The 25,841-nt window shown below is 55.6% G+C and overlaps 7 protein-coding genes and 2 non-coding genes across 9 annotated transcripts; 6 read left to right on the forward strand and 3 right to left on the reverse strand.

Moving 5' to 3' along the window:
- Nucleotides 1-2,759: 2,759 nt before the first annotated feature.
- On the forward strand, nucleotides 2,760-4,335 carry EV422DRAFT_572359 (uncharacterized protein; the record flags this gene model as incomplete). The annotated part of the gene is made up of 7 exons (XM_053073111.1): nucleotides 2,760-2,786; nucleotides 2,924-3,090; nucleotides 3,149-3,264; nucleotides 3,337-3,423; nucleotides 3,494-3,523; nucleotides 4,000-4,034; nucleotides 4,108-4,335. The coding sequence occupies 7 exons, from the start codon at nucleotides 2,760-2,762 to the stop codon at nucleotides 4,333-4,335; spliced, it is 690 nt and encodes a 229-aa protein (XP_052920852.1).
- A 3,334-nt stretch (nucleotides 4,336-7,669) lies between these two features.
- EV422DRAFT_547950 (uncharacterized protein) lies at nucleotides 7,670-9,094 on the forward strand. Its single transcript, XM_053071630.1, has 4 exons — nucleotides 7,670-8,145; nucleotides 8,230-8,313; nucleotides 8,412-8,725; nucleotides 8,793-9,094. Exons 1-3 carry the CDS (start codon nucleotides 7,950-7,952, stop codon nucleotides 8,594-8,596), a joined length of 465 nt encoding a protein of 154 aa, XP_052920853.1. The 5' UTR covers nucleotides 7,670-7,949; the 3' UTR covers nucleotides 8,597-8,725; nucleotides 8,793-9,094.
- A 662-nt stretch (nucleotides 9,095-9,756) lies between these two features.
- Nucleotides 9,757-9,839, reverse strand: EV422DRAFT_t165. The gene has a single exon. It is a non-coding gene; the product is annotated as a tRNA-Ser (tRNA).
- Nucleotides 9,840-10,270: 431 nt separating this feature from the next.
- Nucleotides 10,271-13,816, reverse strand: EV422DRAFT_510244 (T-complex protein 11-domain-containing protein; the record flags this gene model as incomplete). The annotated part of the gene is made up of 2 exons (XM_053068913.1): nucleotides 10,271-11,344; nucleotides 11,411-13,816. 2 exons carry the CDS (start codon nucleotides 13,814-13,816, stop codon nucleotides 10,271-10,273), a joined length of 3,480 nt encoding a protein of 1,159 aa, XP_052920854.1.
- Nucleotides 13,817-15,422: 1,606 nt separating this feature from the next.
- EV422DRAFT_t164 lies at nucleotides 15,423-15,494 on the reverse strand. Its single transcript has one exon. It is a non-coding gene; the product is annotated as a tRNA-Pro (tRNA).
- Nucleotides 15,495-15,869: 375 nt separating this feature from the next.
- EV422DRAFT_339991 (uncharacterized protein) lies at nucleotides 15,870-17,865 on the forward strand. The gene is made up of 2 exons (XM_053066448.1): nucleotides 15,870-16,893; nucleotides 16,978-17,865. Exons 1-2 carry the CDS (start codon nucleotides 15,992-15,994, stop codon nucleotides 17,624-17,626), a joined length of 1,551 nt encoding a protein of 516 aa, XP_052920855.1. The 5' UTR covers nucleotides 15,870-15,991; the 3' UTR covers nucleotides 17,627-17,865.
- A 106-nt stretch (nucleotides 17,866-17,971) lies between these two features.
- Nucleotides 17,972-20,026, forward strand: EV422DRAFT_547967 (uncharacterized protein). The gene is made up of 2 exons (XM_053071631.1): nucleotides 17,972-18,246; nucleotides 18,310-20,026. Exon 2 carries the CDS (start codon nucleotides 18,338-18,340, stop codon nucleotides 19,748-19,750), a length of 1,413 nt encoding a protein of 470 aa, XP_052920856.1. The 5' UTR covers nucleotides 17,972-18,246; nucleotides 18,310-18,337; the 3' UTR covers nucleotides 19,751-20,026.
- Nucleotides 20,027-20,458: 432 nt separating this feature from the next.
- EV422DRAFT_547968 (uncharacterized protein) lies at nucleotides 20,459-23,043 on the forward strand. Its single transcript, XM_053071632.1, has 2 exons — nucleotides 20,459-21,170; nucleotides 21,238-23,043. The coding sequence occupies exons 1-2, from the start codon at nucleotides 20,580-20,582 to the stop codon at nucleotides 22,900-22,902; spliced, it is 2,256 nt and encodes a 751-aa protein (XP_052920857.1). The 5' UTR covers nucleotides 20,459-20,579; the 3' UTR covers nucleotides 22,903-23,043.
- Nucleotides 23,044-23,317: 274 nt separating this feature from the next.
- Nucleotides 23,318-25,526, forward strand: EV422DRAFT_572365 (WD40-repeat-containing domain protein; the record flags this gene model as incomplete). Its single annotated transcript, XM_053073112.1, has 3 exons — nucleotides 23,318-23,584; nucleotides 23,671-24,622; nucleotides 24,700-25,526. The coding sequence occupies 3 exons, from the start codon at nucleotides 23,318-23,320 to the stop codon at nucleotides 25,524-25,526; spliced, it is 2,046 nt and encodes a 681-aa protein (XP_052920858.1).
- Between the last annotated feature and the right edge of the window lie 315 nt (nucleotides 25,527-25,841).

The raw sequence follows: 25,841 nt of genomic DNA on the forward strand, positions 1-25,841 counted from the left end.
GCACTCGTCCATGTCCATGAGCCCATCGAAAGGGCCCGCTTAGTTCACGGACAAATACACTGTCGGCCAAGGACAACCTAGCTACGACAAACAATCAGACCCGCGGGTTCGATGGTGCAGCGCAGCGCACATGCTGGAACCGAAGTCCGCTCCCCGGGCAGCCGCTCCTTGGACTGAGGGTGGACCGCTCTATCCTTCGTCTCGATACTGGCGCGAGTCGACACACGTTCAGGACCACAGAGAGATGGAGGTGAACCGGAGGAGATGGGAAGATCGACGACGCCGTTGGGAACATCAAAACCTTTCGAATCAGAGCGGGTTCCATCACACATGCTCGGGGATCGCTTTGGAGAGTGCGGTAGGTGTCATAATGAATGGAGGGACGCCTGCGAACGTCGCGGACTTTACGTTCTCTTTCGATATCTCTGAGTTCTGGACGGCTACGCTTACGGAGACGCGGGATGTTGGCTCCCGTCTTCGATACGGTAGAAAGCCGATGTGAATGCTACTTGCAGCATGAAACGGGCAATCTGCATCCGTATGTTGGTTTGCATGCGCACATCCTGTTTTGTAGTTCCCCATCAGTCGAATGCTTTGAATATAGCTTCGGAGACTGGAAAAGAGGTTTGTTGAGGGTTGAGCGTTTCACGGCCGGGCCACCGTCGTCTCCTTGAATACATCTGCTTGACTATTGCGTGGTCGAAAGTTACGCTGCAGATCATAGCTTGCATTGCTTCCGCTATGGATGGCTTCCTTGTCCGTAGTGAAATAAAACCCCAGAGCGCGGCAGAATATGGGATGCTAAAAGCCGTTTTGATACGTAATAAATCGACGATGAGCAGTGTGGCGCTGGAGTCCTGTGTTGATGCGTTCGTGGTTGTGACAATGGGACCGATAGAGTGACCTCTGCCTGACGACGGGCGGGATGTGAGTGCCGGGGGGGTTACGACCGGGCGGTTGGCAAGAGAGGCAAATCAGAACTGCGTCAGACCATTGCGTAGTGAAGTATTCTGAGCACCGCTATAAGAAGAGCGCCGCTTTCGGTAGTTTCGGCGTGTGCGAGATGATACACGTAGGGTGGCCAAGTTGTTGAAAGATGGCGAGGACTTGCTCTTTTGATGATGAAGATTTCGTGTACTTGGTGAGAAATTTGCCATAGGTGTGGCATAATTCAAAGGGTTGAATTTCGCATGACTTGGGGCGCGAGTCTATTGAAGCTGCATCCTCTCCTATGCCGCGTTCAAGCTGGCCGAGCTAATCGCGGCGTTTTTAAAGACGTCTGTCGATCGTCTAGATGAGGGGCCAAGCTATGTTCTCGCCGATGTCGGGAGTAGGATGAGAAAGTATGGAGTTTTGAACGGCGAGCGGGTGCTGTTGCAGGGGAACGCCGCTCGAATATGAGCGATGCTCGGAGCCGAAGGGCGACCTTCGGAAATCCTTGTGGTGCGTTTGTTTATCAGTTTCGAGTTGTTGGTCGGCTTCGAGCAAAGGTACACAGGACTGGCCGTGGCTGGCATCGTCGCTACCAGCATAGAACTTGTCGCTCATATCGGCAATCGCTGTTGGGTGTAAGCTCGACGTTGATGTGAGATGGTGGACGTTCTTGATGTGGTCCAAAGACCAGATTTCGGCCGGGTTGATTTTGACAATGACAACGTCGACCGTGGTGGCTTGAAAGAGGAGATCTCGTGAGGGCTGATTTTGACAAAAGACCACATGGAACATCGTCGGGCGAAAGAACAGATCTTTGGAGGGTTGAGTTTGACAACGACGCCATCGAACGTCGCAGGTCCAAAAAACAGATCTCGGGAGGGTTGAGGCTGACGACAACCACCTTGAAAGCCGCAGGTTGAAAGAGGAGATCTCGGCAGGGTGTAGTTTGACATCGACCACATCAAAAGTCGTAGGTTGACCAGAAGAGGTCTTGAGAGTTGAGGAACGACAGAAACCCTCTTTCCATGCAGAACAAGCATACCATTGCCCTTACGGTCGCTTCCGTTGGGGCGAGATCCGCTGAGGCGCTACTGATGGAGTGAATGCGCGGCCGAATTTTGCAGGTCATCCCCATCTGAATCGTGCGAGTCCTCTCCGACATCCCAGTGCCTATCCGACGAACAGGCCGTCCATACGGTGCGGTGTGAGGAGATGACGGTGCTGGGGCGCCTGATCCGTAAGAGAGCGGATCCCAGATCCCAGCCATCCCCCTCCGTTAGCAATCCAAAACGTCCCAGCTGTGACCTCCACGCCCAGAAGAGATGAGCCAACCATCCCCTTCGTCGTCGTTAGATGTTGTACTACGGGGCTCCCGTGAAGTGCATCAGGAACCCCGCAGCTCAGCAGGGTACAGGGAGTGGAATCCTGGTTAGTCCAGGTCTCCCCACCTACGAGAAGTTCAGATTTGCTTAGCCGTGGTCCAGGCGGAAAGAGAGCCTTTCGTCTATGGGCACTCACCAGCGTGATAGTGGGCATTAAGACGAGCACAGAAAACCCTACAGGATATTCGTGTAAACGCTGGCGGCGGTTTGCAGGTGTTTGGGGGGCCACGTCCAGCGTTTTTCAAGGGGATGTCACCAGGGAAAAACGACAGGACGGGCCGTGCTGAGCCTGCTGAGCCCCGCCGCATAGTAAACTCATAAAAGGTGAGGGGACTTTCCCAGGCTTTCCGTTTTACTCTCCCGTCGAAGACCACACAACTTCGTCTTTTAACAACATCAACCACCACCACTTCTTTCTCTTCTCTTCTCTCCTCCGCACCCACAATGAGCACCAAGCCCGGCCCCCGCAGCGTACGTATAGACTTTTCTGTCTGAATTCGGAGCGTGGGGAAACGCGAGGACCATGTCCGAAGTCCACGATGACGATGACGCTGGTGTTGCGCTCGGTTCCCTAGTTCTGACGGCTCTTGCTTTCTGATATCGCATAGGTCTTCTACGAGGCGGACCTAACCCTCATTGAGGGAGTCCAGAAGTTACTCTGGACCTACAACCAGGACCGCGACATCGTCGGTATCATCCTTGCCATCAAGGATGGCGAGCTCACCATCAAGCTCCCCTCTGACTTCCCGGATTACAAGCGGGAAGGCCTCGAGAGGTATGAACTATGTCAATGCCCTTGCTATTGTTCCTTGTGTCTGACGAAGGCCACGCAGAGAGGTGAGGAGGATCAAGACGATCCTCAAGTCCACAACCAAGTGGAAATGCGTGTACATGCCCGTCGTCGGTTCGTCCCTCGCAAGAGGAATGAGGGGGTTGAGAACTTCCGACCGTACGTGTTGGGCGCTCGAGATGGCAGTGTGTCGTTGTCATCATACGCGCTCACGCAGTTTTCCTTCCAAAGGTCCCGCCCCGCCACCCCGCATGATGTCTGCCGCCGCCGCCGCCGCCGAGGAAGCTGCCGCCGCGCACCAGACCGTGGATTTCGCGGGTAAGGACAGTGAAGCTGCGTATCTGAGGGTTGGAGTGTGTCGATGACTTATGTCGAGTACCGTTGGCAGGCGCCGCTAGCCGCACGGTCGTGTGTGACGGTAAGTGTGCGAGTGATATGTAAAGTCGAGAGTCCAGACGAGAGATGGAAGAGAGGAAGTTGCGTGTTCTCCAGCAGGGCATCGAGTGCCATAGGCTCCGAGCGCCGGATGAAGCGCTATTGGCGTTTTTATTGTTGGGGGCAGCGGGTCCAAAGAAGGCCGGTGGTTGAAGGGACGTGTGGACGAGTGTGTCAGCGGCGGCAGGTAACAAACAATAGGCAATGGTGTGAGCGAGTCACAGCCAACGGTGGTGTGGGCGTCACACCGTGTCATGTTCGTTGTAAGGTTCCTGTGTGCTGCGCTGGCCCTCCCATTTGGCGCCCAAAGCGAAGAACTTTTAAAGGATCATCATTACGGAGGAGAATGTGCATTGTGTACCAAGTTTACCGACGACCTCAGAGGGAACACCTGGAAAGCGAACACCTGGAAAGTGAACTAACGCACGTGACTGCTTTCTTTTCTTGCTTTGTTTCTAGGCTCGACCAACACCGACCCCATCCCGGGCTTCTTCGTAAGTTTGCTCTATGCATGAAGTCATGGAGTCCTGATATTGACTGTTTTTTTGGTTCATGCATCGTCTATAGGCCCCCATGCAGGAAGAGAGCGGGCGTTTGCGGAGGGAGCAGATGGTGAGGGAGGCGAGGGACCGGGCGGAGAGGGAGGTGAGGAGGTTGGAGGGGGAGTTGCGGAGGGTGGAGAGGGAGAGGGAGAGGGAGAGGGAGTTGAGGCGGGGTTTGGAGGAGGAGAGGCGGAGGGAGAGGAGGCAGGAGAGGAGGGCGGGTCGTGAGGACACCCGACGCCGTGGCGATTGAACTTTTGGGGTGAGTTCCAAATTTCCTCGCAAGTGCAAGCCTCGTAACAATATGCTAGTTACTGGATCATTATAGGGGGGGTTATTTATTGGGGGGGAGGTGAAGGCTGGGGGGAAGGTGGGGGGAAGGTGGGGGGTTTTTTTTTTTTTCAATACAAAAACGGTGGGGCATTGCCACCATAAAATCCAAACCTTCGGCCCTACTCTATTTTCAATTTCCAAAAGTGACGAGTTGGGATCCGGGCTGAAGGAACCCCTGAACCCCGCCACCCAGTCAAAAAATTGCATGCAGTGATGGACCCTAACCCTAACCCTAACCCGAACCCTAAAAGTTCCCAACAGTGGCTTTATGGCAAAGTTCCACAAGGAGTAGATCCCAAGAGACTAGGAAAGAGATTGAGAGATATGAGATGGAGTTACACCGTACGCCGTTATTTTACGCCAGGTAAATGCGCGGCCGTAAGGAAGGCAGATAAGAAATATCTCGGGCGGGAGGCAAGAAATATACTCACTATGAGACTGATCTGTATCCGTACTTTCCTCAATTCTTCGTTGTTCTGTCTGATAATGGCAGAGGACCAGGATTTGCTCGTTCTCTGAGGGGCTGCTGGGACACCGGGAAACGTTTCGCAGTGTTCGCGCCCTGCATCGGGGGGGGGGGGGGGGGACGGCAGGGCGAAACGAGAGGATGATGCCGGGAGGGAACAAGAGGAAGACGCCTGGCCCGTGTCAGAGGAGGCAGGCAGAACAGAGTCGAACGGTACGGGCGCGGAACGATCGGTTGCCAGCTGGCGAAACTATTCGCCAATAAGAACCTCGGCCAGCACGTGGAACGTCAGACTACCGGGTATCGGGAGATGACTTACTGCGACGGGCACAAGTATATGCGGGAAGAAGGAACCGGTGTTGGGACAGGGCAGGCAAAAGACAAAGAGGTCCAAGTTATTTGTCCTCCGCGTGAATTTTTGCAGGAGGAGAGCGGGGCTGCTAGTTGTACGCAATATACAGTATGATTCAGATAGCCCTCCTTTAATACAAAATAGCCAGAATGGCCCTGTTATCCACGCTCCCCTCCACTTCACACTATAATAAGCGACATAAACTTGGTGACTATCTGGGTATCTGACCTAATCCCTTTCCCTCCTCAACTCCCTCTCCACCCTCCTCAACTCGCCCTCCGCCCTCCTCAACTCGCCTTCCACCCTTCTCAATTCCCTCTCGGCCCGGTCCCTTGCCTCCTTCACCATCTCCTCCCGCCGCAAACGCCCGCTCTCCTCCTGCATGGAGGCCTGCACCTTCTTCAACTCCCTCAATGCCTAGTCCCTCTCCTCCGTCCTCCTCCTCTCCTTCTCCTCCCTCAACGCATCCTCCTTCTCTGCAAACGCCCCAACGCCCACTTCGCATCCCTCAACCCCACCATCTTCTTCTCCCTCAGCCACCAGGTGTGGTCTTCCTGTTGGGAGGCCTAGAAGATAAATTGAAAAAGAAAAGAAAGCCAATGCCACCCATGAATTGCAAAAATGAGCATATAGTTCTCAATAAGTTCTCAACCCCCTCATTCCTCTTGCGAAAGACATACCGGTACCGACGACGGGGATAAGCACGCATTGCCACTTGGTTGTGGACTTGAACTTGCCGAGCTCGCTGCATGGCCTTTGTCAGACACAAGGAAGAATAGCAAGGCCATTGACATATGAGATCATACCTTTCGAGGCCTTCCGGCTTGTATTCCGGGAAGTCAGGGGGGTGTTATGGACGACGCGTCCATACCATGCGCTTACCTCATGACAGCATCCCAACAGTCAGTCAATGTCAATTCCCTGTCAAAACCTGACATCTGCCAAACCTCGCAGCCGCACGCAGCCGCGCTACCCCACACCTGCCACTGCCTTCATTTCTCCACGCAGCCGCACGTAGCCACACCTCCCAACACTCGGCGCTTACAAACCCTTCTCCATACTTCCCCACGTACCCGCCCACAGCCTCAGCGTAGCCACCCCATCCCCAGTCTTCTGTTTCTATGCTTCCCCACCCTTGGCGCTTCTCTTGGCTTCCCTCTCATTCCGTACCCTTCTGCTTCCCCACGCTTCCCCAGCCTTCCCAGAAAAACATAAATAGCCGCCTCCCCTGAGTTCCCCACTTCCTGATCCCCCAGCAGATCAACACCGTCTTCCTAGTCTTGTTCTAGTTCTTGTTTCGGTCTGAATACCATTACCTGTCAACAACCTGCACCACAAGTCGCCTCTATTTCCATCGGCTCCGCCCGTTCATAACAGGGGGAGCTTGATGGTGAGCTCGCCATTCCAGATGGCAAGAATGATACCGGCGATGTCGCAGTCCTGGTTGTAGGTCCAGAGGAACTTCTGGACTCCCTTGATGAGGGTTAGGTCTTTCTCGTAAAAGACCTATGCGATATCAGAAAGGAAGAGCCGTCAGAACTAGGGAACCCAGCGCAACACCAGCGTCAGTCATCTCATCGTGGACTTCGGGCATGGTCCTTGCGTTTCCCCACGCTCCGAAAGAAAAGTCTATACGTACACTGTGGGGGCCAGGCTTGGTGCTCATGGTGTTGGGGCTGAGGAGGGAAGCTGGTGGTGGTGAGCTGTTGGTGGTGGATAGCTAAAAAACGAAGAACCTGTGCCGTTGTCAAGGGGAGAGTAAAAACGGAAAGCCAGGGAAAGTGGTTGGTTGGAAGAGGGCGAAGAAGGTAGGTCGTCGGGGGGAAGGAAAGGGAAGGACAGGCGGACACTCGTTGCCTTCAGGCTCCTCAGGCCTACTAAAACTAAGTCCCCACAGGAACCAGACACATTTCAAGACCCCTCCCGCAGATGAAAAGTTGACGATGAGATTGAGTTGGAAGTCGGCACAGAACTTCCTTTTATGCGGGTAAGAAGAAAAGGGCGCAGCTGGCGCAGTCGGCCACTTCTGATTGGCTAGAAGGCGGAACAAAGAGCAAGTAGCGCACGAACAGAGATGACTCACATGAGCTTACGTAACGCGCGATCTGGATGGCTACGTAGAAGTGGGTAACTCGTGCTAAATGTAAGTGACTCGGGTTAGGGTTAGACTAGTTAGCACAGTTGCCGAGGGGGCTGGTAAGGCCCTGGGAAAGGCCGACTCACCGAAGGCGTTAGGGTTAGGGTTAGGGTTAGGGTTAAGGTTAGGGATAGGGTTAGGGATAGGGTTAGGTTTGTTCATCAAATGGTTCACTTTGGCTGTAAAAAAAGTAAAGGACTGTCCCTTCCTCATTGGCTTACGGCATCAGGTCAACAGGGCGCTAGCTGCTCTGCTGTGATGAGGGTATCGAATGTGTCGCCCCCATGCTCGTCCCGATACCCGGCGTTTACGCATGCGTGGTGTGGGAGCTTTCAGTCCAAGCAAAACCTTCGAGTTGCACGGTAGAAAACGTGCAGAATGCGTGACCCACAAGGACAATACAGTCCGAGCCTCAGCTGCGGAACGCACGGGTGTGGGCTTCTGTAGTTTCGAATCACATCGCAGTTCCCGGTGAACATAACAGTTGCGGCAAATCGCCTGGTGTTGTAGGCGACATATTATAATGGCATTGCCAAACCGGAAAGATTAGATGAGCTACGCTGAGGCTATACTTAATGCATGAGGCGACGACGCCAGGATGACTTTCTGCCTCAACCCGCTGTCTGTGACCAGCTGCGATTTTTTCTTTCCTCGCGATCGCGCACATCTTCCCACGAAAACAAATCTCACCGTCGCCGGCAACATGACTTTGTCGGCGTCAACATGCCAAGCGCCCAGAGGGTGCCCCGACTGAGACTTCCTCTCACAATTTACCGTACGTATAAATCTGATTTTACTCAGCGATCGCAACACGCGTGTAAAAATGTGCTGACGGCTTTCATGTCGTCCTATCGAACAGGCCCCTTACAAAAGAATGAACACCAGCCCTTGGCGACAACAATTTCCTCTGGGACATTGGCGATGGTGATGCCGACAACGCTTCGTACGTATAGAACTCGTGTGTCGGCTTCCGCAAATCGCGTGGGAAAATGTGGAGGAAAAGCATGCTGCCAATCGGTCTCGTTTCCTCAAATCGCATAGGTGCCCGTGCCAGGCCCGTGCGGCATGGCATGACCCGGAAAGAAGGGCTGGTGAAGCTCCTCCTGGGCTACGCCAAAGATGGCGACGTGGCGGGAATGGGACCTCCTCCAAGCCCCAAGATGGGTCAATTGAACCTACGACTCCCATCTCTTTCTCCCTGCTCTCGCAACAACGAGCAGCAGTAGCACCAACCCCACCACTGGCCCGCGCAACGTACATACGTAAACTTTGCTGTCTGGATTCGGAATGCGCGTGAGGAAACGCGACGATTAGGTCCGAAGTCCACGATCACGATGACGCTGGTGTTGCGCTCGGTTTGTACAAGATATCAGAAAGCAAGAGCCGTCAGAACAAGGGAACCCTGATATCGCATACATGTAGGTGTTCTACGAGGCGGGCCTCACCGTCCGGCCTCACAACGCTTTCTCGGCATCCCACAACCCGAAGCAAACGCGGCATACTTTCTCACTCACCGCCTGCAACCCGTCCGTAGTATCGTGGCACCATCGATGCAGAATAGGCAGAATCTCCCCCTCGCCGTCTGCACTTCGTTTTGCAGTATCCTAACACTCCAATGCGGCGAGTCGATGAGCGTAGTCTTGTTTACATTTATTATATTGATTTGGCCGTGCTTGTAATAAAGATAATGAACATCCGGGGAAGTCAATGTATATCGATTCCTACAGAAGAGCCTGCCTGTAGCTTTGACTATGCTCCGGGGAAGAGGGACACGAAACTGCAGCTACAATACATAGCCTGTCGCCGACAACTCACCTTCCGCCTCCGTCCGCGCAGCTTAGTACATAGGAAGGGAGGGAGTGGGGTGTCCCCGGGGTTGGGGCAGGACTTAGTGCTTCCGCCTGCACCGTCCCAACAAAGTACTGTACCTGCGGCCTTGACCTGCGTTCAGTCCGTTGACTTATGCGTTTCGTTTCGCTCATACCCTTTGAGTGATATGGCTCCCGGCTTGAAACCAACATATCCCACAAGCAAGACTTCACCTGGGTTTCTCTTCCATAATCCACTGCTTCCGTTCAGTCTTCGCGAGCGACCCGACAAAGTTGCACCGCCGAGTGAAGCCTCTCACTATTCACCTTTCACACCTCCACGGAACAAAACAAAACTTGACACCTCGCTCCGCACACTGTTTACAAGCTGTACCGTACGGTATGAAGGACTGGGTTCGCCCTTCCTTTGCCACACCCATCCAGTCACCGCTATCCGCGACGCGAGCGAAACGCGAGAACAAAAGGAAAACCTCACACACACACCACCAAACACAAACCTAGAGACGCAAAAAACAACCACCATTCCCGATCACCGGGTGGTTCATACAGTACCGCAGCGACGTGAGGAGGATTTGAACCTCCGCCCGCAGAGCGGAGTAGATTTCTAGTCTACCGCCTTAGACCACTCGGCCATCACGTCTTGATGGAAACCATGGTACGCAAATTTGCTCTCCACCACATTATAGGGCCAAATGCAGGCGTGGAGTGCGCTGATGTGTGCAAAAGGCGGGCCCGGCCACAAGCCGATGGACGTAAAAAGAACTGAAAAAGCAATGTTTCCGTTCAAACCAGCTGAATGTGGGTTGCAAAATGCAGTCAAAATGCCCGTAATGAATGATTGATGGATATGCATAGTATGAGCGAACAAACGAAACTCTGTAGTAGCAGAAATCAGAGCAGTTTGAAACTGCATCTGACATGATATGGATGTTCTTCCAAAAAAAAAAAAGAGGGTTGAAATGAAATGAACGAAGCCTTTCCTCGTCGGCGCCCTCCCAAAAAACCCCATTGCCCTAAACCGCCACCCCCAGGTGCGAATGTATCCCACAACCCACCGCCCCGCCCCGCCCCTCACGCAGCCTTCACCTCTTCTTCCCCATCCCCCACAGCATACACAACCGCTGGATCACACAACCCCCCCACAACCCCAACATACAGGTTCGCGAAAACGGTCCAGTTATGCTGCACGAGCCGCCTGCACCGTTCCGCGAGCTCAATCAGCTCGTCTTCGAGCTCTAAAAGGCCGATTTTCGCGAGTTCTGGGTGGGACATCCGGGGGGTGGTTGAAGTTGTAGTTGTTGTTGTTGTTGTGGGGGCGGGTTTGATGGTCGATGCCGCCGGGATGGGTTTAACGGGGCGTTGATCAGGCGAGGTAACTGAATCCGTACTCGTTGTACTCGTCGTACTAGCCGGACTCGCGGCAACAGTATTCCCTCCCCCAACGATGGTCGCATCCCCCGCAACCCACCGCTCAACAACCCCGCCCACCCGTCCCCTGATAATCTCATACAACCGACTCTCCGGCTGCAACGTACTCTCCACCAACCGTTCCATCATCCCGACCTCCCGTTCGCCAAACTCCCTTCCTCTAACCACCCCAGCCGCACGACACATCTGTAATGTAACATGCACCATGGTCGTCTCGTGGTCGTTAAGCAACACCCAGAGTGTTCGTTTGAGTTCTTCGAGTTGGTTTTGGGAAGGCGGCCGCGGAGCACCGGCGCAGGCTTGCCGGAAGAGAACGAGGAGAGCGGCCATGATTGTGATGTCTTGCCAGTCGTTGTAGTATTGGACGAGGCGGGAGACGTCCATGCGCAGGGTTTCGGGGAGGGGGATTGTTGTGGGGTGTTGAGACAAAAGATGACTTTGAGAAATCAAATGTAAAAGTGATTTCAAGTGGAGTTGTTGAACGGCGGGCGGTGGTTGTTGGGCTTTCACTGGTGTTGTTGTCGTGGTTGTTGGGGAGGGCGAGTTGGGCAACGAGTCCGGAAACCACTTCTCGAGCGCCTGTTGCAGCCACAGAATCGTATCGTCGAGTTTGATGGCTTCGGCCTCGTACTGGTCTTTGAACCACCGCCATTCGAATTCGGTGGCATGTTCGACGACGTAGGGGCGTACGCGTTGGAGTTGGTGGTTCGCGTAGTCCTGGCAAAATAATCAAATGTCAGATCACGAATAGTTATCAGACATCAGAAATGATTCGGAACCTACCAACTTCATCAATTCCAAAACCTCAAAACACGTCCTCAACGTCCTCACAATATCCCCACCCTTACACCACTCCACCATCTGATCCACAAGCTCATCCCTCGCCGGCGCACAATTCGCCTTCAACAAGCCTGCAAGGTAGCCCACCAACCCCACCGGGTTCAAGACCCCATGCTCAATCTGCTGGGCAATCAGCGCAACGTCGAGGTTACGGTCGAGTTCCTCGCGGCGTTCTTGGGTGTAGGGGAGCAGTTCGACGAGGATACAGCGGATTTCGTAGAGGAGGAGGGGGAGACGGAAGGTGTGGCCTTCCGCGACCTCGACCTCGACATCGGTCCAATACGCGTCCCCGGCTTCACGTTTCTCCGCGCCCTGCTCGCCATCCAGATTGGGTTTAAACTGCAATTCCGGGTCAAAGAACAGGTCGTGCCGTAGTTGGGCGTTGGAGAGGATCTCGGTGAGTTCGAGCTCGCGGAGGGTGAAGCGCGTGATTGGGGGAAGGAGGGGGAGGAGCTGGAGGTAGTCTGTTTCTTCCATTTCTTCGAGTATGGAGATGGGGAGGATGCGGAGACGTAGGATGGTTGCGGAGAGGGATTCGCCGGTTGAGGGCGGGGTGGGGTGGGTTGGGGACGGGAAGTCTTGCGTGGAGGAGAGGAGGAGGTCGGCGGCGGCGGCGGTGGCGGCGGTGATGGAGGGGTCGGTGGTTGGGGAGGGGGTGGAGGTGCCTGCGCTGCCGAGGAGGGAGGAAGTGTTGGTGTTGGTGGTCGTGCTCAAGAGCGAGGTGTCGACACCGCGATCGCCGCGGTTGGAGGGGCGGACGCCGTTGGTGCCATTGTTGCTGCTAGCGCCGCCGGGATGGTCTGCTGCGGGCGCGGTGCCGGAAGATGAAGACGGGGCGTTATGCACACCGCCGCTGGGTGGGCCGCGGGAGAGCGATGAAGAGGAGGCCGGTGCCGCTCGTCCATGCCCATCAGCCTGGTCTGCGTTCGCACTCGCATTCCCTCCACTACCGCCATCATTCGCGGAAATCCCACCGCGCAACGCAGCCAGATCGACATGATGTCCGGCCGGCGAAGTATGACTGAACGCGGATCCACCACCACCGGGACTCATACGCGGCCCCACCATCGGCGTCTCGGCGTCGTACTCCTCCCCCGCATCCATCGGAAAATCCCTCAATCCCAACGCACCCATCTCCGCATCGGCGAGTGATAACGTCGTGCGATACGCGTCCATCGCTCTCAGCACATCCGCGCCCGTCCCCGTCAGCGTCAACGTGCCAACGACATCAGACGAATCGCCAGCGGACGCAAGCAACTCTGCGAAATTCTCCGAAAACGATCGTCTCAACTCCATGAATTTGCGCAATTTATGTGCCATGGCCACCGTCTGCGCGCGTTCCACCGCCGCCCCGCATCTGTCCATATTGCGTTTCAGAATGAGCTGGCGTTTGAGGTTGGCAGCCGAAATGGCGTACTCCGATTTGGCCTGGATTTTCAAGCTGGTCAGCCGCTCGCGCTGTTTCTGGAGGAGGATGCGGTATCGGATCTGCTCGAAGCGGCGGCGGAGACGGGCCCGGCGGTCGTGGATGGCGTGGTCGCGGATGGATTGCGCGCGGAGGAGGCGATGCGTCATGCGGGTGTAGATTTCGGCGCTGGTGCCGCGGTCGCGCGTGAAGGGAGGGAAGATAAAGTCTGGGGGACGCGATGAGTTTTTGGGGGATGGGAGGGCTGTTGTGTTGTTGCTGGAGGGATGTGGGGAGGGGATTTGCAGACGGGCCTTTTTCGATGGTGCTTCTTGCTGTGCGGTATCGTCGGACAGGTCTAGTGGCCGACCGGAGGATGTTGACCGGGCAGTGGAGGATGATGACGATGAGGATATGGGAGAGATTGGACTAGTCAGATCCACGTAAAACGACATGGACCTGGATTTGCGAAGCGGAGTCGCATTGGCCACGATCGCTGCCGCCGCTGCTACGGCCGACATGGCCGCGGATGTGGGAGCAGGCCCGGTTCCCGATCGGGCCGACGTTCCTGCCGCCTGATTCGGGTGTAAATGCGATGCAGGCCGCGAAAACGCAGTTTCGATTGCAAGGCGACCCGCTGCGAACGGAGCAGCCTGCACACCGGTAGGACTGTTTGCGCCTACGGATTGCCTCTTTAAACGGCTCCCCGCCACAGCGGCAGATCCCAACGCCAATGATCCGCCCACTCCATAATGTGGCTGTTGCGGCGTTTGCGGTTGTTGCTGCTGCACACCACCCTGCTGCTGCTGTTGTTGAGCAGTGGTTGCTGGAGACGCCGCATTCGGCGTCGAAACCTGCGAGACACCGTTGCCTGCCGACGTTGACGGTGAGACCGGAAGGTCGGCGGCGTGGGGTGTGGGTACCGTGGCGGGATTAGATGTCATGTTTGGCTAATATGGTGGTATGTCGTATTTGGGGAATGGTTGGTTGCAACTTCCATACGCTTGTTACAGCAGGTTCCTCTATTTTCCCGACGTTTTTACGATGGAATTCGCCTTTCTGATATCAACAAGAGAACGGGGGCTGTTTAGTGCATGTAAAACAAGTGAGACGTCATCGGAGAAATATCACACCCACGCCCCCAGACACTGCGGTTCGTGCTGGGGATGGAAGAATGCAACACTTGACGCACCTATACTATGCTGATGGTATGCGCTCTATGAATGACCACTATGGAAGCAATTGAAGCAGTTGAAGCTTTTGAGATTTGAAATGCTATGCCCTTCAGAATTTCAGGTTGCAACTTGCGTAAAAGTTGGCGCGGGCGGGCGGGTGTGACGAGCGAGAGCCGTTCAGACAGACAGTGTAGGCGTTGACGGCGCCACTAGGACGAGGTTAATAGTATCTGTGACCGAATAAGCTTTCCTGGGCCCAGTGGTAGGCGAGTATGGTAGTACGGTGATACTATAAAAGCGGACGAGAAGCGACAAAGAGGAAGAAAGTGTAACGGCGAGAGGCGTCTACTTTCTGACTTTCTGTCGCTTGAGGCGATTACTCCCACGGCTCTCTGACGCCGTCACACGCCGCTACGTGCTCGACCTCTCCGCCACACATCGAACACATACATACTCATAGATTTGGACACACGCAGAGATAGAGATACCCTGCTCAGCATGCATCGTCCACATTCGTCTTCCACGGACTCCATCGAGGGTAAACGGCTCCATGCCATACCATCGTCGAACTTGAGAAACTCAGGATCATCCAAGTTATGCGACCAAACGCAGATCATTTGATGTGTATTGGCTCCTCGTCGCTTGGGTTGGCGACCAAACAAAAGGACATCAACACATCTGGGGATCGCCCGCTTTTGTGCGGTGACGGATGGACGATGGAATTTTGGGATCCCTTCATAAACCATCGCCTATTACGGCGATGCTCGCTGACGGGGAATGTACTAAAGACGCCTTACTCAAATCACGGTAGTAGGCAGTGTCAACGGTAAGATCTAGAGACAAAGTCAATCGCCTCGGGTTCTGGCCCTGAGCAGTGCGACGATCTGAACGATCCACTTGCGAAAACGAGATTCTTTCCGAGCCCCGAGTCGCCCGTACGATCTAATGTCCATGATCCAATGAATTCAAGAGAACTCACCCAACTTCCATTCGCTTGCGATCTGCTTCAATGTCGAACCTTCCCGGCTATAGCGCTTCTCATTGGGGTTGATGCTTCTGTGTCATTTTCCTGATGATTCTGGTGGGGGCTGCCTGCTTTGCGCTTCGGAGGGCACGTTTTGCATCAAGTTATGGCGAAACAATGTCCTTTTGAGCAAACGTTAGTTCCCGGGATATGATATCCCCCTTCCGTCTGACCAGAGTACTCACCCGTTTCAAAAAGAAACCCCAGACTGTGCCTCTTGACATCTAGGGGCAACGGTGATGCAGGCGAACCCTTTCTTGCGCAAGTGGGATCAATTCTTGGAGGTGCGCTGCGATCGATAGGTGAGGAGCTGAATTGTGCGAAAAAGAGGAAAACAGAAAAAATAATTTGGGGGACTGCCGGGGTTTGAACCCGGGGCCTCTCGCACCCAAAGCGAGAATCGTACCACTAGACCACAGTCCGTCTTGATTTTTAGCCTTTCAATTTCCTTCATGTTCATTATTGTCGTTGTATGTACATCTACTTTTGAACCCACCCACCCACACCTTTAAGGCAGGGGAACGTGAGGTCTTCAATCCCAATATACATACAGTAGGTCTTCAATCCCAATATACACGTCTGATCCAACACATGTGCGTTCGCTGAAGAGGTGGGAGTGCACGAGAACGGAAGCCGAAATGTCCTCGGGTATTTATGACCCGAATGGCTCCCCATAGGGGAGGTCCAACCTGACCGAGAATCCGACGCGTCTCACGGGTGAATGCAATTGTCACAACAATTGACGGCCTCTGACAGTGGGCTGCCGAAAATGCCAAAGAGGTGCTCTTTTTTATCGATCCGCCGTACTTAAAGGCGACCTGGTCCTCCGTCGCCTCGCTTGCACCCACGCTTCTTTCCCACTGCGTAGTACTCCGTACAGAATACTCTCACACGTTTGACCTTATCAAGACACCACGACCATGTCCTCTGTCCCCTCCCAAGAACGACCCGAGCAGCCGTCGACTGTCACTGGCAGCACGGCAGCTCAGCAGCCCTCCGTGACACCTGTCGAAGAACGGCCGGGACCTTCTGCAGCCGTCGTCCCCGCCCCTCACCAGGCAGTTCCCGAGACGGTCATTCAGATGCAGACCGAGGAACATGGCGAGCATACCCCTCTCCTTCGCGGGATCAGCCGCCGTACGAGTCTCCCGGAGCTCCTCATTCAAGGCGCCCAAAAGAGACTTCGTCAGATCTCCCCACCTTCTCGAATTCAAGTTGGAATGGAACTCGCAAGGGCGGAGGCGGCTAGTGGTCGCCCACGTCCTGCCTCTGTTGCTGTCGCTGCGGAAGCTAGCCCGATTCGCACCTCGGCGACTGACAGCGCTGCAATGACGCCTGACATTCCGTACATTGCTCCTGCTGGCGATGGCGCTCCTGAAGCTGGTGGACGTCGTGCAAGCATCTACGAGTACATCGAGTACATTCTTACGGAGCTTGCCCATCCATTCGACCCCAAGGTGCCACCCGTTGACGTCGCCGCCCGGGACCAAGCGGAGGCTCTGAAAACGATTGTCAACCACATTGTCGCTGACTTCCAGGCCAACAAAATTACAGTCGACCGCAAGGCCATCAGGAGGATCATCACGCGGCTGGTTTACTCTCGTATCTCCCTCCCTGTGCTCTGCGCTGCCTTCTTTCGCAACTCGGACAACATCAGCTGGGACGTGGCCGACAACGTTATCACGCCGTTGCTTCAATTGACCGACGCCTCTCCGACTGCTACAACGTACACCGTTCCAGATGATACGCAAGGATTTTATCTCCGCTCAAAATCTCTTTCGGTGACAGATGCATGGCTCTTGATTGAGCGCTTCCAGAAACGGTAAGCATACTTCAGGGTTCTGTGTTGGTACGTTGGCACAATCCTCATCTATTGTTCTGTCCCTTGTTCCGCTTGTCCCAACAGCTTTCATCACGAAGTCTTCGTCGACAAGATGATCGAGATGGTGAAATCCGCACGCCTCCAAGGGAAAGCAATTGTGCATTTGCGATATATTGGGATGTTTGAGACGCCAGCGTCGACCCCTGCGGTTCGCCTTCACCAAGACTTGGCCACCACCGCCGCGCTCTTTGCAAAAGTGGAGCTTTGTCTGCAGGAACTTGCAGCCGCTGACGAGCTTGACAACAACCCTCAGTGGGCAGTGTACGAGTTCAAAAGCGTACGAATTCCAGCACAAAGCAGTACCGATCCGTTGGAGGGTGACCTTGTGGAAAGAACCTTGATCGCGTTGTTCGGATACGACAATCTTGTCAACGTCCAGCATGGGGGATTCTTTGCCTCTTATGCGCCAAGCATGGCAGACCGGCAGCTCTTCCAAGGACTGAACACGTCGTTTGGACAGACCTTTGCGGCAACGGCTATGGTTGGGAGACTGACGGGAAACCAGTTCCTGTTTGAGGGCTATCCACAAACCGTCTACACGGCGCAGGTGGTAGCCCACTTCAACAACGTATCTACATTCATCAGAAACAACCCTTCGACATTGGCGAATATGGACTACGGTGAGCGTTGGAATCAATTCTTGATCAAGAGTACGATTTACCAGGTATTTTAAGATGGACGCCATTGCTCTGGCTGCCTGCCTTTCAACTAATCTCCCATTCGCATCGCTTAGGCGATCCCCGGTACCCTGACGGTGACTGACGGCAGCACTCTGGTGGTTGCCATTGGCAAGGATCTGCCAATCGAATCAACCACGCTGAGGGGAGATGCCCGGTTCTTCTTCGGTCAATCGCGCGCTGGTGCCCTCACAAGGTCCCTGCTTACGGATCTCCTACAATGGGAGGGATTGTCAGCATCCACGGCTCAACTCGTCCTTGATCTGATTCCGTTTGTCGACCTCTGCCCGTGGCTCGTCTTAGCCTTACTACTGAATGCAGAAGACTTCCTCTCGGCATACCTTCGCATCACACGCCCGTGGATCACCATCACCTTCTCTGCCTTGGTGTCCAGGACCCTAGCGAATGGGTTCCAATTCTTCGGAAACCTTACTGGGCAGGGCAGGGCCAGTGACGGTAACGGCGACAGGAGCGCTGGTACCACCGGCGGCAGTAGCAGCACGGGCACCGCCGGCGTTTCACAGGTCTTCCTTGAACTTGTCGGCACCATCCACGTTGCGTCGTTTGACAAGAGATGGCTCAACGACCCAAGTGCCGAAGAAGCTCCAGACAACTCCTATACAGTGGTCATCTGCCACTACCACCCGGGGCGAAACAAATATGGCGCCCAGCACGATACCTTACGCCGCGTGTTCCTATTGACATGGATGGCCACCTTCGTTCTTCTAGAGGAAGCAAGGCTGGCATTGCAGGGGATGGGGATGGGGTCGCGGTCTCGAAAAGCCACCTGTCTCGAAATCAAGGGACGTACGGAAGCCCGTCTGCAAGCGACCGGGTTCACCACGGCTTTCACAACAGCAAAGGCCGAATTGAGCCGTTACCTGACGGCCCATGGGACGGCGCGTGCGGCGAAAGGAGCGCCTCTTTCCGAAGAGGTCAAGGCCATTCGGCATGCAAGATTCGCAAATACCCGGCTCTTGCAATTTGCCAACCTCATTGCCATCGGAGACCCGGGGTCGTCAGAGCGCAGGACACAGCTAGAGCGACTGTACAAGTCACGCCGCCCGGAACTTGGGGTCCATATCAACTTTTCGAACCGGGAGCAATGGTTCAACTGGATGGACAGCCGGACACGGGGCGTGTCATATGTGACTAGCATCATTTCGGCAGTGACCTCAACCTTCTCCGCTGGCGAGCGTGGCATATATATCCGCTCCCTCGGCTTGCCCATCAACGCGACCCAAGCACAGATCGAGGAAGCCAGTCGACAACGGCAAGCGCAACTGAGAGCGAGCCGAGCGGCCTCTGCATCATTCCGCGCAGCTCAGCAAACCCGTGCCCTGACCAGCCATGGCCGTAACGCAGACTCAGTACTTTCAGCGGCCAACCTCCCGTTGGAAGGACAAGAGGTTACTCGCCACGAGGGCAGCGGCACCTTCTCCTTCTTTGGGACCGTCAATGATAAACCGGTTCGCATCGTCGTCAACGCCAGCAGTACCATCCTCAAACGAAACCCGCGGCTCTCCTTCCGTGATGACGGTCTTGCCTTGACTGCGGAAGATGGTGCGGATCTTGGAGTGATCGTCTCATCTGCCACCATGCCATTTTTGAAAACGCACGGTCACAACCTTTTCACTGTTTGGAAGGCAGAGGTGGAGCGGAGGATCGGACGACCACTTGCGCCCCACGAGACAGGACAGCTTCCCGCACCCGCGGGGCAAGACCCAAACCTCCCAGCTTGGGCTGCAAGACGCAAGCTGTACAAGATCAAGCCTGTGCGACAAGATGGGGCGCTGTGGCTGTTCCGGCAATGGTTGGATGAAGAATTTCCTGATGCGGTGAATGAGATCCGACACCACTGGGAGGATGCCAGCTTGCCCTTCACCACGAGGTTCCCGACGTGGATCACAGAGCATTACCCTGACCATCCTTGGGCCGCTTGGTGGAGGGCATACATGTTGGATCCACCACACACGAGGAAAAAGACCGATACTGTGCGTGGGTGCGTTGTCGCATTGCGAGGGGAAGTCACATCTAACAAGCAGTACCTGGTGTCTGCTGGCGTGAGCGGGAAGGTTTGGGTGTTTGGACCCCCCCGGGATGATGAAGATCTTGAGTGAGAGGGAGAGAGAGTATGAGAAGGAGAAGATATGAGATTAGGACTAGGAATATTCCTTTTCATCGGCGTATACCGTATATGTAGTTTGTTACCATTACTTAGCTTCTCGTCGTTTCGAAACTTTGACCGCTTTTCTTTGTTATACTGGCGGTCACTCACATGTGCGGCTCGCAATATATGACTTGTTGTTCATGGTCTGTCACTGCTAGGCCGCTAGGCCGGGGCCGCAGGAAGCGGTGGGTGCTGCTGAGCTTTTGATAACGACGGCGACGCCCCGCCTTGCTAGTTCCCAAACTCGCTTTCTTTCTTCGAGAGGGACCAGGAGGGCGAGAGGGAACAGGAGGGAACAGGAGGGAACAGGTGTTGCGGGTTGGCAGTGTTGCTGAATCTAGGTGAGTGGCGGAGCACAGAGGGGGTGGTAGGAGTTGACTGGGTGGCCGGTGCAGACGGTGCGGATGCGGACGTCACCCTGGTGGGAGGTGTTGAAAAAGGTGCACCATCTAGTCCAGGCTGGGGAGGCCATAGGCACAGTCAAGAGGGGCGTGTGATAGCCCCGGAGGTCTCCCTGTGTGGGGTGTCAGTTTGGGACCCGGCAATTCTGGCAATGGCGCAATGGCAATGGCACAATGGCAATGGCGTCGGAGTGAGGAAAAGGTGTATTTGTCGCGTGGATCTGCGTGAACCTGCGGGCGTTTCTGTGCGCGGATACTCAATGATCTATACTTGCGCCTCGGGAGAGAAAGAGCTATTAGGGTCGCCCAGAACAGCACTATATATACTGTACTGTACATACTGTACTGCGGTTCAGAACCAGAATACCCATCGGCAAGATGGCCAGCGTTGACGTGTCCATCGCGGACGCTGACAAGCATCTCAGCCATCGGGACCTTCAGTCTGCTTTCGAAGGCTACCTTTCAGCGCTCACCGTCATAGTCCAACAGCTTCGCGAAGGCACAACGTTTGGTGAACCAGAGCCGGTCGCAGAAACGCATGGAACGCAAACCGATGCCGAACCAACCACTAGCAAACACCTCAAGTCCGTCGCGAAAGGGCTTCCCGAGGACGTAGAGCGGCTGTTTGACTTGGGGCACCTATGCTTGACTGAGGTGGAGGATATCATCTTAGGCACTGTCACATTCGACGATCTGGACACGTTTGTGGAAGATGAGAGTGCGTCAGATTCCGACGGGCAAGGAGAGGAGGAGAAGAAGGAGGCAACCGACTCGACTACGGAAATGAACGAACGACGGCCTCCGACCCACGCAGAAAACTCGTCATCGAGCAGCATGAGCAGTAAACGAAATAGTGCGTTTCGGGACCATCGGTTGTCGAGGGCTAGGACGGTACGGTCCTTGCAGAGGAGCTCGACTCTGAGTAGTATGATGAGACGGTCTGGATTGCTTGGACCTGGCATGGAGTTGGTGAGTATGCCAATCAGAAAGCTCCACATTTCAATCCAAGGCGCTAACTCAAAAATGTTGGATGTAGGGACAATCCAACTCGTCTTCCGCGATGGCAACGCCACCCCGTTGGATACTGGAGTATGGACGAGCGCATTCACCAGATCCCGGGAGTGGTGCAGGGGGTCCCGCTGAAGAAAGCGAACGTATTCATCGGCAAGAATCCCCCGAAAAGGAAAAGCCGGCAGAATTGGAGTCGCATTACGATCCAGCGCCTCCTTACAACGCTGCTCAGGGCGCTGAAGGACTCCGTTCACGTGATTCCTTGATCTGGCGATTCCCGTCGGTTCCCAAACACATTGATTCGCCCGAGGTCCCTCCAGCATCTGTATCTGCGCCACCTCCTCAGAATACAACGTCAGCCGACACCTCGTCGCTCAAGTCAGTGAGCACAACAGCATCCGCCATCACCTCCGCATCCGGCGCGGATCGCGGAGGCAGTCCTACGCGGGCTGCATTACTGCGGCAGGACTCGCAAGCTTCATCTACCGTGTCACATTCTCCACCAGCAGTTACACCACCCCCATCACATCCTCAGGCTTCGTATTTTAACCCAACTGCTCAGCACCCCCAACAGCAGCAGCAGCAGAAACAGCAACAACCTCAGCGCGCTCTACCACCATACCTCCCCCAGATCCCTTCTTCGCCTCTGTATCATCAGCAGGCTATCTTGACCGAGCATCTGACCCACGCGGCCGAGCAGCTCCGTGAGCTCGAACAGACCCGGCAACCGGGCCGGCCATCTGAATCTTCGGCAGGCGCGCTGCAACAGGTGCGCAGATTGGTTGAAGTCAGCGGCGTCGCAAAGCAGAAACTAGCGCAGCTCGGCGCTAGTGTCTCTGAATGGGACCGGAAAGCGCTCCTGGACGTCGCCGCGGAGGATCTAGCGCTGGCCTTGCGAAATTACGACGTAGACATGTTCCGGGCCGTTACAGGCGTCGACGTTCTCAGCTTTTACAACAACAAGACCACCGGCCCCGCCGCCGCCTCAATCGACCCCGACTCCCCCCTCCGCCGCATTCAAGACTTCTCCCTCTACACCCACCGCCTCGTCCAATCCACCTCCCTCTCCCGCCCCAACCCGCCCGACCGCGCCGCCCACATCACCCACTGGCTGCACACCGCGACCCACCTCCAGCAACTCTCCGACTACGCCGCCCTGCATGCGATCCTCTCCGCACTCGCGTCGCCGCCTCTCGCCGCCCTCAAACAAACATGGAAACACGTCCCGAAACGCGAACGCGCTTGGCATCAAACCATGTGTGAGCAGCTACTACCTGTGGGTGACGGCACGCGCTCCACGGGAATGGCAGACCTAATAACTGCCCTCGCCACACCGCCCGCGATCCCACCCCTCCTCCCCTGCCTCCTCGCCGAACCGACCGCGCACGCATCCCTCCAACTCCTCCGCATCTGCAAAACGGACGAAGGCCTCTGGGATGCGCGCTGTGGCACGCTGGTTGCGCCATTGCCCCCACGGACGATTGGGAGTATGCATTGGGTGGTTACGCAGGTGTGGATGGCGGAGGGGGATGTGCTGAGGACGAGTTTGGAGAGGGAGCCTGTTAGGGAGAAGGATAGAGAGGGCGGGAAGGATCCGAGGGTTGCGGCGCCGGTGGTGGGAGGACAGGGGCGGGAGGGGGATGAGACGTTGAGGAAACGATTCCAGATGTTGGGGTTTGGGAAGAAGTGAGAAGTGAAAGCTTGGGGGGGGAGGGGGTTTGCTAGCGTAGTTATGCCGCCTTTGGTGAGTTTTTTTTTTATGATTATGTACTGTTTCTTCATCATCCCGATGAAAGAGAACGTTGCTCGATGCAAATACGTTCCTCCGTTGCGTATATATGATGTGCGATTGTTGGAATATGTCAGGGAATCCGCGTCCCTCTCGGATTGTTGTCCGTTGTGGAGAGGCCTCCCCATCCCGTTGTGAGGTCACGCGTCTGTGGCGGGGATGCGCCTTCTGTGAGGGGAGCGGGAGGGGCCCCAACTGCAGCCGCTCTCAAACAGGACAGACTCACAGGGAACAGAAGGCAATCCCATCTTCCCACGCACAGACCGGCGCTTCCTTCACCCTCCCAGCCAACCCACACCCCCACTCTCGTCTCGCAATGTCCGCTTCAGCTGCAGACGGAGCAGGCGCCCACCTCCAGCGCACCGACGGTCAAACTGCGCACAGTAACCACACAGCAGAGACACCGAACGGGACCCACGACTCTTCCTCGACAATAGCTTCGGCAGGAACGACTCACTCTGCTTCGTCGTCGTATAGCACCAGCGGGATGGTTAGCGAGAGAAAGGGCCATGAGGCGTCTATTGCTGCGGTTGTGGTTGTGGATGGGAAGATGTATAGTGCGGGAAAGGACAAGATCATTCAGGTGCGTTCTCGTTCGCTGGAGTTGACGGAAGCAGGAGAGCAGTCAGGTTCTTCGGTAGAGTGCTGACATCTTATCCATCCATATAGGAATGGGATGGAGAGACATTTGAACCCCTCCGCGCGCTCAAAGGCCACGACCGCTGGATACGCGCCCTCGCCGCAGGGCACCAGCAACTCTTCAGCGGCTCCTGGGACGAAACAATTCGAATCTGGTCCCTCGAATCCGGCGAATGTACGCACATCCTTCAAAGCGGGCCCACACAAGCACTTTACTACGACGAAAGCTCAGCGCGTCTCTATTCCGGCGGCGCCGAGTCCGCGACCGTCTACGAATGGGATTCGAAATCCGGCGCGCTGGTCGACGAACTCGACCCGGCTCCGCCTGAAGCTGACGCCAGGAGCAGGAGCATGGACGGCGTGACGTGCATGACGGGCGACGCAATGCGGTTGTTTGTGGGCATGACGAGTGGGAATATCGAGGTGTTTAGCGTTCAGACTGCGACATGGGCGGGAACGTTCAGGGGTCATGTGGCGGAGGTGACGGATTTAACGGTGTGGAAGAGCAGCGAGTCGCACTCGACGCCTGATGGCACTGGGATCTTGTTTTCGAGCGGACATGATCAGGTGGTGCTGGAGTGGGCGATTGGGACCAGCCAGCTGGTGCGACGATTCGAGGGTCATAATTCCTACGTGTCGGCCTTGTGCGTCCTTCCCATGTCCTCGACGGATCTGCGAATGAAAGCCCCGCCGCGAGGAAAATCTGAGACAGCCTCAATAGACGCAAACGGAGATCCGAAGACAGATCAGCCGGCAGATCATCACGAACCCGCTCCACCTCGCCACCGACACGATTCCGTAAAGCCAAAGCTGGTCAGCGCCGGATGGGACGGTGCCCTGAGACTGTGGGATCTTCGCACGGGAAGTTTGGAAGGGTTTGTGGAACGTGGCCATCGATTGAGCATCAACGCGGTTGTGCCCCTCGGCAGAAACCGCATCATGACCGCTGGTGCGGATGGCTTGGTCAAGGTTTGGTCATTAGGTATGTGGATGTGGATCGCAGTGTCTATCCCTACGAATGAATATGTCCATAACGGGCTCAATATTATCTCCTCACAGAAACACTTCCAGCCCCTCCTCCGCAATTCCGCGCTACTGCATCGCCAGTTCATGGTGCCTTCCATTACCTGATATCCGACGATTTGCCCTACACATCGGACGCACAGACCTCCCAGTACTATACGGCCCCTGAGCAACAAGGGGGCTATGCACCTCAGGATTTCCAGCAACAAGGCTACCAGCAGTACACTCGACAATCACAGCAACAAAGGCCACAATCCTATCGTCCGAACGGAGTGAATCAACAACTGCAAGCCCAACAACAACAACGTAGCTACAACAACCAACAACCCCCGCAAGCCCAACGCCGCCGCCGAGGCAGCCAAACCAGCAACCCCGGCAACGGCTCCTCCAACTCCTCAAAACCCTACAGAAACGGCGAACCAATTCCCATAATGCCCAATCCTTCCCCCGTCTTCCACAACCTTTACACCCCCTTCCAACCCGCGCCCTCCCAATACCTCCCCGTGCAGTCAATCAACCCAGCAGCCTACACCATCCCCCCCCGCCCACCCCCAATCCAAACAACCGCCCCAACCCGCGCCATCTGCACCTTCTTCCTCCAAGGCCGTTGCCGATACGGCGACGACTGCCGATACGCCCATGTAGCCCCTGCGCCCTCGCCCGGGCAAATGTCGCCAGTGAGCCCGCAGCAGGGGATGATGATGATGATGGTCGTCCCGCAGTCGCCGCACATGATCCATCAGAGCCCGTTGACGCCTGGCGCGGCGATGCAGGTCCCGACCAGTCCGATTATGGTACCAGGCGGACCGCCGTTGTCGCCGATGCAGAATCCGCAGGTGCCGCATGCTTGGGCTTGGAGGTGAAGGGGTGTGGAGACCTCCGGGAAGGTGGGGTGCGGACGGGAACATTACAACTTATACCAAAATGGGACGGGGGGATCTGAAGCGGACGCCGGGAATCGAAAAACACACGCCCGTGAATCCAACACAACAAAGAGGAACCCGAATACGCCCGGCACGGTTGCACACGCAAAACGAACGGCAAAAGGACGTGGGTTTTCGAAAACAAAAGCCTAGCGACACTTGCGGAATTAAAAACGGGACCGCAAAACAACATGGGACGCGAATGCTCCCCCCAGCGAAGCGGGGCAGTGCTACGCGTCTACCCGCCAGCATCAC

The sequence above is a fragment of the Fimicolochytrium jonesii genome (assembly GCF_025526975.1).
Source record: "Fimicolochytrium jonesii strain JEL569 chromosome Unknown EV422scaffold_44, whole genome shotgun sequence".
Taxonomy (NCBI): Eukaryota; Fungi; Chytridiomycota; class Chytridiomycetes; order Spizellomycetales; family Powellomycetaceae; genus Fimicolochytrium; species Fimicolochytrium jonesii.